General features: G+C 41.1%; 1 protein-coding gene across 1 annotated transcript in view; it reads right to left on the reverse strand.

Moving 5' to 3' along the window:
- Positions 1 to 11922, reverse strand: part of LOC137993622 (hemicentin-1-like) — a 41725-nt gene that overhangs the window by 5438 nt on the left and 24365 nt on the right. The window contains exons 18-29 of the mRNA XM_068839577.1: positions 11835 to 11922; positions 10418 to 10588; positions 8948 to 9413; positions 7212 to 7396; positions 5919 to 5981; positions 5712 to 5834; positions 5358 to 5489; positions 4915 to 5055; positions 3670 to 3783; positions 1607 to 1738; positions 1115 to 1243; positions 385 to 507 (exon numbers count right to left, since the gene is read on the reverse strand). The exon at positions 11835 to 11922 is cut by the window's right edge and continues 83 nt beyond it. Of these exons, the coding sequence (XP_068695678.1) occupies positions 385 to 507; positions 1115 to 1243; positions 1607 to 1738; positions 3670 to 3783; positions 4915 to 5055; positions 5358 to 5489; positions 5712 to 5834; positions 5919 to 5981; positions 7212 to 7396; positions 8948 to 9413; positions 10418 to 10588; positions 11835 to 11922 (1867 nt within the window). The remainder of the gene's footprint in view (positions 1 to 384; positions 508 to 1114; positions 1244 to 1606; positions 1739 to 3669; positions 3784 to 4914; positions 5056 to 5357; positions 5490 to 5711; positions 5835 to 5918; positions 5982 to 7211; positions 7397 to 8947; positions 9414 to 10417; positions 10589 to 11834) is intronic.

The raw sequence follows: 11922 nt of genomic DNA on the forward strand, positions 1-11922 counted from the left end.
CTAGGAACCGGGACGCTTGTGAAGTCTTAAAATGTTTATCCTGGAGTTTAAAGAGCCGCTCATGTTCAAATTTTTGATACGACGAGATAAAGTAACACGTTCGTCATCAACATTATTTCTTGTTCCGTAATAATTTTTACGCCGAGCCATCCCTGTTTCCTTAAAGAAGCGAACCCAAGCAGTGTTAGACTTGTACCAAGCCAGGGTTGAAACAGTTGATTTCTAAGAGAAAATAAGCTCCACATCGAGTGTAAAAAAGAACTTCCGGCAGTCAAGTGATAATGGTGGATTCGTCAGAGAACAGAAGCTTTATATCGTCTGCTAAAGAGTGTACAAGATATGAACATGAAACGAAGAACACTGAGCTCGCGTATATGTACCTACCGGAGCAGGTGCGTTGATCTGCGTTGAGAATTCCTCCAGCTGGGCACCGACACTCGTAACTGCCGATAGTGTTTACACACTGGAACTCGCAAATGCCTTGAAACTGTTCACATTCATTGACATCTGCCGACAAACAAACAAACAACTTGAAAAAAACAACGGTACAAGCACGAAAGACATTGACAGAGGAATGAAAGACTAGAGAGATTTAGAATTGCTGTCACGAACGTGGACTAAGTGAAATTTAGTATAGGGTTTTTCGTGTCAAAAAAAATAAGTGCACTTGTGACGACATGTTATTTTTAGATTTAGGTGCGGTCGAGTTCATTTATCGAGATTTGACAAATTTAAATGAGAAACAATTGTGTACATTGCTCCGAATTTACGGTTTGTTCTATCATCGTCAAAAATTGGAGATTTATTTGTATTTGATCTTTATCTACAGCTACATCTACATGTTCCAGCACTCGGCAAAGTACATTTTTGACTTACGATTGTTTCTGCTTCGGTGGCCTCGTACACCACCAGCCTTTTTGGAGACACCACTGCTAAGCCGGCCACTTCTTCGATTTATTAAAGCATAATTTGTTCGAGTCAACGCAATTTACAAAAAAAAAGGAAAGAATTTCATCCGATGATGAGTTAGGGATGCTCGACAAATTCTGGGTGCTCCTTCACAGAAGTCATACAACTCAATGACATCTTGCTCAGTATTTTGGAACATTCTCACCTTGGCAAGGCGCTTGAGCAGTCTTGGCCGAATATCCCCTGGGACAGACACAGTAGAAGCTTCCATATGTGTTCATACACATCTGATTTAACCTGCAGTCATGTGTTCGCTCCTTGCATTCATCAATATCTAAAGAAAAAAAAATCAAAAATTAAAGGTGAAAAACTACGCATTCCATACAGTGTGTGTGATACCTGAAGGAAACCCAAAGCAAGATTGCAAATAACAATGATGAAACGACACTTGTATAGCAAAAAGCCTTCGAAAAGAAACGAATTGTACAGTAATCGGGCGATATGATATATTTCGCAGTTTCAAGGTCTGCAATTAGTATAGTTGAATCACTGAGATCTCAATGAAACATTCTCGTGGAAATGTGATATATTCTACTTGACTACTTATGTCGCGTTCATGGGTGCTTAACGAGGGCAATATATATATCTCCTTTCCGTAGCTCCGAATCAATTCTCCTCAATCGCATACAGATCTTACCTGCACATTCCGTATCGTCCATAGTCCTTCTGAAGCCCACATCACACTTTCCCAGGCACTGAAAACTGCCGGGCATGTTTACGCACTGGAGGTCGCCACAAATGGTGCTGTTCTCCGCGCATTCATCGACATCTATAGAAGGAAACAGACCAGAGAGTCGTATTTAATCAATTTATACCACTATAAGGCTTCTTTCCACTGCTTCTGTGAGGTTTCTCATGCTAACATGCAATACTATACGACGCAATTTTAAATTTTAACTTAACCTAACGTTTTTTTCTCGGGAGAGAGAGTTTGTAGGTATCCCACGACGCAGAAAATCAAATAAACCAAAGGAAAATGGTACTGGCGTCGAATTTCATCCGCAAGCAAACATACACGCCAATGTTCTTAGAGTCAATATGCTAGTGAATCTCGGATTATTGAAGTGCAACATTCCCTCCCAGCATTTTTCCAGAGCTTACGCGCGCAGGAATGAGTTGTCGCCTTTTTGGGTGAGACAAGCATTAAGAATCTCGAAAGATGCCCATCGTAAAAGAATATGGCCTCCACAGCTGCAGATTTCATAGAAATGCCCATCTTTAAAGAAAACGCCTGTCATTTTCCATGATTGTTAAGAAATAGCGATAACAAGGGCATGATTTCATGCCCTAGAGGCAGCACGCTGGGTATTTTGGCACGAAATGAGCTTTTTATTTCTTCTGGACATGAAAAAACCGCAAAAATCATGCTACTTCAAGAAAAGTTCAAAAAATCAACCAAAATATTTGTTTCCAAGCCGTTTAACATTGTCATCGAGACTGACATGTTGATCATTTTCGAGTTCACTTCAACTTCTCTTTGACAGCAAGTTAAAAAGGAAGTTATTGGTTCGACTTTTCGTGTGAATAAAGTACAGTAATATACACGAGAAAGGCTTGTGAATCATCAAATTCAGCTTGATTCAGTCAGTGCCCGTTTTCACGACAAAATTTCACGGAAGTTAAACCCTGTAGGGCGGGGTTGGTATCTGGATGGGACACCATCGAGACATACGACATGCGATTGTCTTTCGTAGATGATCCTAATGCCTATTAATTGCAATAGTCATATTTAACGGAATCCTGACCATTCATCATTTGAGGAGACAAATCTAGGAGTAATAATTGATTGTGACGTGCGTTGGTTTGGAGAACTCACTAGACGAGCCGAGATGCATGAAGACGATGCATTTTATACGTAAAGAACGTCTATCGAAAGTATTAATACGCGAGACTTGTGGATTTGGCTAAAAATGGTAAGGTTGGAGTAATAAGGTGATGACGTCGCAAAAACTAAACTTGTAAAAATCTGGAATTTGTTTAAATTGTCTGAGAGATTATTACCAAAAACCTGTCCCTTGCCAAAAATCAGCGTGTTGGTGCAAATCAATCATGAGGTGCGCGATCGTCATTTGCGCATATGACGTATCAAAACCGAGGTGCACGTGCACATATGACGTACTTTAAGATGGCACTGACAAAGCAGACGAACGAAAGACGAAAAGTTGCTAAAGCTCACCCAATGCACAGGATACCTTGAAGACTGAGAAATTGCGTTCTCCTAATGAAGAACGCAAATATGGTCCTTTTAGCGATAAATGACACCTAAATTTACTTAACGAGAAAAAGATTTTTCCGATGATGACTTCGAGATACTCGGAAAAATCCCCGAGTATTCCATCGCAATCTTCCGATTGCTAAGTCGGAGGATCTACCACTAAGCTATAACAGAATGGTGGGAGCAGGTGACCATCGCTATACTGCTAGGACTGGAATCGTTTCGCAATTCTGGTGAAGGGAAAGTTTACCATGATCAATGAATGATGAGTTTCCTTTAATTTTAACTGTGCCCTGTAATGAAAGAGAAGGCAAATGTTAACCGCAGTAAATTATGGTGACTCGGAGATACTCGGTAAAAACCCGAGTGCCTCTTTGCGAGAGTTGAACCCTCGACCTTCCAATTACTACTTCGACACACTGATCCTCTTCCAGTAAGAACGTACAGAGCAGTAAAGATTTGTCGCAGAAAATTAGGCTACTCACCTAAACACTTATCGTTCGATATGAATCGGTATCCTTGATAACAGAAGCAGCGAAAGCTCCCATTGTTATTTTCACAGCCCTGATCACAGAAGCCAGTAGCACACTCATCAACATCTGAAAGAGAAAGCAATCTACAATTTTTGTTCTCAATGCAGCCGAAAACAAGAGATTTAATGAGCGAAAAAAACAGAGAGCTATTTTCAAGGTCATAGGAAAGTCGCTCTATCAAGGAACTACTCAAAGGACTGGGACAAGTAAGAAGAAGAGAATTTTCATGCTTTTATTACAGCGGCTGCTGTTTCCCGTTTTCCGATGCTAAATTTCTCTTGTGGCTGTTCACACTTCGCTACATTATTCGCGTTGTACAATATGGGCGAACAATCCTGCAACTGATTGATACGAATGGTTTTAAAGTAAATATAGAAAATGCACGACTCACTGTTGCACAATCACCTTGACGACAGAACCTAAGTTGTTTAAAAGAAATGTACTAAAACGCGTACGGCACGTGCAGCACGATTATTTTTCCTCATTTAACCAATAATATTCTTGTTTTGTGGAGTTGTGCGCAACTGTCGTTATGGCTCCTTAATGACGTCAAATGACAAGTTGTTAGAGATATTTTGCATCGCGAAAAATGAAAGAAACTTGTTTGTCCTTGCGTAGGTTGTAAATATTTTCTCCTTTTTATTCCGTGTACATAAACTATCAACGCCTTCATAAAGACAAAAGAAGCAGAGAGGAAATCAAAGAAATCTCTCTGTGATCTCTGTGATGAATTCGCTGGGTTCGTAAAACCTCCAGCTTACTAAAGGGTTAAAAACGCAGTGGCCTCATGGTTAGTGCGCTCGACTCCGGATCGGACTAGCATCCCATCCAGGGGGGAGTATCAATAATCCTAGTCGCTTCATGCTACGGAAACCGGAGATAAGCGCCGGCCTGATGGGCCTCCTGGCTCGTAAGCAGTGACTTTACCGATGTAGCAGCGATGCTTTCACTCTTTCGGCTATATTTCAGAACGTGAACGAGATGGGACACCCCTAAAAAAACCGTTTGAGATTGCGTAACGTTATATTTTGAGAGCGCACCGGCGTAAGCTTCCCTAAGCTCTATTAGCTACTATCAAAACTTCTTGTCTTGTCCCTTCAAAAGTTTGAATAAAAGTGATGTTTTCGTCGACGTCGGTGTCGTAGATCTTAAGAGAGAACTGGTGGAATTACCAACGCCAAATAAAGCTATTCTTACCTTCACACTGGTTTCCTCTGATTTGATAGCCATCTCTGCAGGAGCATCTAAAAAAGCCTGGAATGTTCTCGCATTTGTGATGACAAGGATCGTTTGGCTGTAGAGACTCTTCTGATAGCACAATCTCACATTCATCGACATCTAAGTGAAATTATTTTAAAAAAGCCATATGAATACACAGTTCACTTTTATCGAACCGCAGGGAAAAAATGGCTACAGGTCTATGACACAAAAGAAAATAAATTGTTTACTAAAAAAACAAATTTGTTCTGGCTTTGAAGCAAAAATTTTTCATTGTAAAGGACTACATTCACTCGAAGTCTACAATACCTTAGTCACTATGGTAGGGCATCTCAAGTAGTAATCGCAATGTACGACTCCTATTTCCGGCGAACCCGGAACACCAACAACGCAATACCCAACGAGGAAAGTGTAATAATTACCAATACAAGTTTCATTGTGTGTCATAACAAATCCACGGGGACACCGAAGCCGGCAGCGATATGAACCAACGGTGTTGACGCACTCGTAATCTGATGGACAAGAACCATTAGCACCAGCACATTCGTCTACATCTGCCAAGAAAAGAGATTAAGAATAAATTGTCTATAGAATAAATAAAAAAAGTCGAGTCTTGTTGCGCCCACTGCGCATTTTTCCCAGTTTGCCGAATCTTTGGACCCCAGATTTGGCCGATCTGGATCCCGATAATCCGGATTGTCTGGTAGTTCCTATAGGAAACTGTTCAAGGTGAAAGGCAGTTATTCCACCAGATCACCAATTTTTAACCAACGTACCGTCGCAAGTCTTGTTATCTGAAGACAACGTATACCCTCCAGGACAAAGACAGCGGAATGAACTGAACAAGTTGTCGCAAAAATGCGAGCAAATGCGTGGAACAGCGGTGCATTCATTTATATCTGAAATGAAAGTCAAAGCACTGAGGAATAAGGCAAAAAAAAAAGAGAAAGTTGACAGACAAACGGACTTAATAGGATAATTACCAAGACAAAATTGAGTAGATGTGTCCTCTTCCAACCCTTGAGGGCAACGGTCTGACGATGATGCTGAAAATAGTTGTAGAAGTTATTCCAGGTGATCTGGTGACTTAATTTGGAGGACTGGGAAGAAAAAAATTTAACGCGTATCCCAAAACCGCGTGCGGCCTTAGGGGTTGTTTCCAGACTCCCTGCGGTATTTCCATCGCCAAAACTCAACAGATCATTCCGTGTCTGCCACATTTCCTGTTACTGAATGAACATTCAAGTAGACCCGACGAGATCTATCCTCACTTCTGCCATGTTGAATTCGAAAATAAGGCCGCGCGCATTTGTGGGATACGGCGTTAAAATTTTTCTCCCCAGTCCTCCGAGTTACGTCACCAGATCACCTGGTTAGGGAGCCTAAGCAAGGACAACGGCCACGTCTAAAATGAGGCTTGGTAGGCTAATTTGCACGTGGACAAAAGAATAGGCCATTTTACAGTTGTTTGCTCAGCGACCTAGCCTATGAATGGCTGCGAGGCTGCCGGTGACCTTGCATTGATACAGTCCCTACTGCTTTTATCATAAAAATTGTGTTGTTGTAATGCTAATTAGTCTTAATCAACTTGAGAAAAGCACAAACGTTTGTACCAAAACAGGGTCACCGGCAGCCTCGCTTCCATTCGTAGGCCAGGTAACTTAGCTACAACTATTATAAATGTGACCGCCCTTCATGAATGTCTATGCACGTTGAACAATGGAGTGTTTTCACGTGACGTCACAGCGGCCATGTTGGTGTCCCCGACTAATCCTCAGGGAATCGAGCTCTATTATCATGCAAACGTTACATTTTGTTTCGGTGGAAAAACAAGTTTACTGATCACGTGAGTGAAAACACTCTATATGGGCGAACTATCCTGTAACTGGATGGGGACGAACGGTTTTTAATCTTCAATCACGAGCAAAAGAAATTAAGAATTTAATTGCCGAGTTTGATTCAGTAGCAATTCGTTTTTATGACAAATTTTCAGGTTCAGGAGGCAGTATGGCCCTGTGCTTAGAGCGCTTGCCTTGAGATCCGGAGATACCGGGTTCAAGACCCGCTCTGACCACTCCTTGAATTTGACCCTGGTATTCCCTGGTTCAACTTCCCAGCTGCACTTGTAAATAGCCAACTGGTTTGCCTCCAGCCAGTTGGGATTCTTAACAGTTGTTGTTGTTCTGTTCTGTCGTTTCGTTGTGTTTCATTGGCCCTGAAAAGCCCCTATGGGTAGCGGTCAATTAAGTATGTAGTGTATTGTATTCTCTGCGCACCTTTTTTGACGGATGACGTCATATCAATTTTAAGCGCATCCGTGAGCTGTTCATCATGGCTGACGCCTACAGCAGTAACTTGAACTCTGTTATACAGCGATCCATTTTGCTTGCCTTCAGGAGAGTACTTTATGGTCGAATTTAACGTGAAAGGAAGAGGTTTACCATCCACAGTCATCACTAAGCTGAAACAAAACATAATGTTACTTGCATACCTTACAGGAATTCTCGTAGCCCGATGGGTAGATCATCCGACCGGTAATACGGAGGTCGTAGGTTCGTATCCTGCCCGCCCTAGGACTCTGATTTTAAGTAGGCGTAGGCTACGCCTACTTGGCATAGATGTGGTGATATCGTGATATCGTGTACTGTTTCTTTAGGATTCCATTCCACAATCAACCCCAACGAGGAACAAGTAGTGAAGAGGACAGCCTAATTTCCCGCAGCTCGAGGCCAGCAATCCCTCGCAGTGGAAGCCATATAGGATTCTAATTATTATGAGATATATAATTATTGGGATGCCCGGGGAGGGGATGGTAATGTGTAACTGTTCTTACCCCCTCATGGCTATCCCATAATATACATTTTCGAGCTAAAATGGTTGGAGAAATAAGAACACTCAGTTCCGAATCAGCCTGACTTTGGATTTTCGAAAAGTGTTCTTATTGCACCTTTTATAATGTTTATAACATCTGTTCTTTTCCACTTCATTTTATATATGCAGGTTGTGCCTACTGAAAAAGAGCTATATTGGTTGAAGCAAGATTCTCCTCCATTTATCCTAATTGCGGGCGAACTCCCGAATTATGATGACATTTATATCGTTGCAAAAGGCGAACGAATACTAAACGTTTCGGGAGGCCACCTCGTTGCTCTTAAATGTTTAGTTTGTTTTTATTATACTCAAGTCTGCACAAATACATACATTTTCTTGACGAAGCACGCTCTCCAAATCTTCGATTTATACAAAATTCCTGTCAATGCGACAGAACTTGGTTCTACCTTCTGCGATCGTGTGCGATCACGATCGCAGATGATCGAAGAGCTTTCTGCGATCCGCGATCTTCTGCGATCATAAGGAAACCAACCTTAATGGCCCTAGGCTAAGTTATAGAAATGTGAATCTAGAGTTGGGCATTTGTTACTTAAGTAAGCGATTGTAATTCTTATCGATGTAGCGTTATGGGTAATTTTACTTATAAATTGATGATAAATAAACATAATTACACTTCATTTTATGGTTGAATTATACGTTTTTTGGGGTAATTTCAAGTTTTTTAGATGGGGTAAAATTACACCTTCCAAAAAGGGTAGCGGGGCCGGCAAGATCACTACACCGTCATTCGGGGTAATTTTACCCATCCTTTCTGACATTATTACCCTTGCTAGATGTGTAATTTTACAAGTGCAAAGTTGTATAATACCCATTTTACACTATTTTGCGTGTAAATTTGCCATCCTTTTGAGAGTTAAACTACACTTAAGAAGTTGGTGTAATAATACACACAAAAAAACGGATTGCGGGGCTGGCAACAATTTTACACTATTTTAAGTGCTGTCTTACACTTTAATTTTTAGTGTGTAACAAAGAAATAACAAATTAATAGCGACAATCTTTTGCAGTTATGTCCAGAAATGCAGGCAATCGCAAAAATAACAACCTTGCAAAATACATAACAATTTGTTTGGCAGTATATCGTTTTCTAACTCTACATAGAAAAGTTACCAAAACTTACTGAGTTGTTGCGCTCACTTGACCCTCTCCCGTCTGGACAAAAACTTCTTCGAAATCGGGAAATTTGACTGTCGCGTTCAACGGCAGTTTGGGAGTTGTTCCCGTGAGGTCGACATCCACCGCAAACACCCCCTTCTCGTTGATGCCATTGCCACGATGGACAATTAACAATTCCTGTCCCGACTTGAAATTAACCTCAGTTGTAGATACAAAATGTCCTTTGGTGATGTTCAGACCATTTTGTCCACCCGATTGCTGCCCCGCTGTCGCCCAGTATACTGCTGTGATTAGCGGGATTGCCACAGACTTGAGCCAGTTTCTGATTGGTCCTGGAACGCCACCGATGACATACTGCACTTGAGTCTCATTGGTTGGAGTTTTGGTGACGTTGGCCAATAGGAACAAGTTTGGTAGCATAACGTTGTTGACTGTACCATGAACTTGACCGATCGCCACTTCGACGCCATCTGCAGTAAAAGAAGGAGATTCAAACGTCTCAGCGAAATACGTTTCAAATAAATATTCACTTTTTTACTACTGACTAGTTCAACTTGTTTTCCCTTTGTGCAGTTATATCCCAAATACATTTTTTACTTCTCGTTCTCGGCAGTGGCTCTAGTTTGTACGTTGCATGCAAATAGAAATAGGAGCTTTTCCATTTTAAATGTCTTCGCTAGGAAAAGGCGTCAGTTAATGCTCAATTTTTTGGAATGCAAGAAGTATCCAACGCGAGGACTTGCCAATAACCTTTTCAATGGATGCAAAAGAGCTATAACGCAGAAGTGTGAGAGGGATGGGAAAGAATTCAGTGAAAAGTTAAATCTGTTAAAAGAACTTTGTTATTACTCCTGACTGCGCATAAAAATTATGACGGGCAAAACGTACGGTGGCCGACCTAACATCTGACGTTTGGAGTTCCAGATGCCCCCGCTTAACTGTTTTAATGTTTCACGCTTGTAGATAGCCAATTTATCTTCCACACACCTTGGTGAGACCCTGGAGTATTAAGTAAGTGTTATAAGATGTGACTAGAAAAAAGGTAGAAACGAGGGAGACATGAATTTTTGTATTTACTTATTTTACCTCACAGAAGTGTGAATACATAAAAGAGGAAGAAAATAAAGAAGGGAGTTGATGGTTACATATGTAAATTCAGGACCTTAAAGAAAATAGTAAGCTTAAACAAATGAGGCCTCTTCGAATTGAAAGTTATATTAAACAAAATGGCACGTAAATTACAATCAAATCGCGACGAATATGACGAACATTGCACGATGCATTATTTTACAATCATATAACAAATCCTTTATTGACCAAGCTTGTTCAGTCAAGATGGCTGGATATTGACCTCGTTCTTCTTTTGCGGAGAAAAACCTGTCGGAATCGAAATCAGGTGACATTGGTAGGAGGTGGGAGGCACCACTGCGCCATCCCTGATTTTCACAAATTTAACAATGAAACCTGAACTAACCTGAACATCTGAACATGTTACACGGTCTGGAATCATGCTTATCTCCCTGGCAGTCATTACCACCATGCCGAGGAGCTGGATTATTGCAGTCCCGATATCGCTTTTGTTCTCCACCGTTGCAAACTTTGGAACAAGGCATCCATTTCGTCCAGGTGGACCAATTTCCATGAACTGAGAAATTGAGCAACGGGAAAAATAAAATTTTCGACAGAGAACAGGAAACCGCAAAAGACGTTAGAGAGACATAGCATCGCGTTTACACCAAACGGCGAGCGACTTCTCAGAAGTGGCTAGACAAGTTACAGGGAAAGATAGAAGTGATCCACACACTTCGTCTGGACAATTTAAGCGATATTTGTCACTTCCAGGCCCCTGAAAACTTCAGGCGGCCTCAACAGGATTCGAACCCATGACTTTTCTGCGATGCCGGTGCAATGCTCTACTAACTGAGTGGCTTCATAGCTTAGTGGGTAGAGCATTGCACCGGCGGCATCGCAGAGGATATGGGTCCTAAGCCGTAAAGAGAAAACTGCTTACATTGCCCAGGTAAGTACGAGGATCCGTGACTTCTATCTTTTGTCTACAATCCGCACTTCAAGTATGCATTTCTTTCATAAACGTTAGAATACAAAAATTCCCGTGCTTCTATAAGTGGCCGAAGCCTGCCGATACACGTAAACGCGATACCAAATCTCTCTATTGTTTTAGAAAACAAAGTGTCAGGGGCTTGACTATTCTCCCGCTGAACTGCACGCGAAGAGTTCTTGGAAATAACGAGTTTAAACTTAGTGAAGTCTTTTCGTTTAGCACAACTGTTATCATGGAGAAAAACAGTCGGACCAAGATTTGCTGTTACCCGATCTCAATAAAAAAACTGATTGGGTATTAACTTTCTACCCAAACTGTGATTTAAAAGAAAAATCGATTTATTACCAAAATATAGATTACAAATTATACTAAAACGACAATAACTCCAAAAACAATAACAAAAACCACAACAACAGAAGGGGATGAAGAAGACTCTACAGAATAAACTATTAAACTATACTCTAAAAAGGTTTGTTTTTTTCACATTTTTTAAATATGATAATCTACCTTACTCCGCTTAATTGCTATAACCATTTCTACATCATATACCACTTTGATTTTTGCTTTCAAAACCCGTAATACTGGGTGAGACCCATTTAATTTACATCTATAAATATATAGCTTTTTCAACGTTTTCTGACAAGCACTAACTAGCCTCAGTGCTATTTGCTGTTTGTCGTTGGAGGCAAACGCAAACCAAAGTCTCTTTGTAATTCCACGATTGGCCAAGAGACTGACAGTCCCAGCAAGTAACCACGGATATATCCTCACAAATACTCCTTCCTATACATCTCCCCAATCAATCACTACCGTGACCATGACAACCAACCTGGGCAGGGGTTAACATTGCACAGCTGTGATTCGACATCACTTCCCGCACAAGGCTTGCCGCCATTACTGGGTGTAGGATTGTCACA

Source organism: Montipora foliosa, chromosome 2 (assembly GCF_036669935.1).
Source record: "Montipora foliosa isolate CH-2021 chromosome 2, ASM3666993v2, whole genome shotgun sequence".
Lineage (NCBI taxonomy): Eukaryota > Metazoa > Cnidaria > Anthozoa > Scleractinia > Acroporidae > Montipora > Montipora foliosa.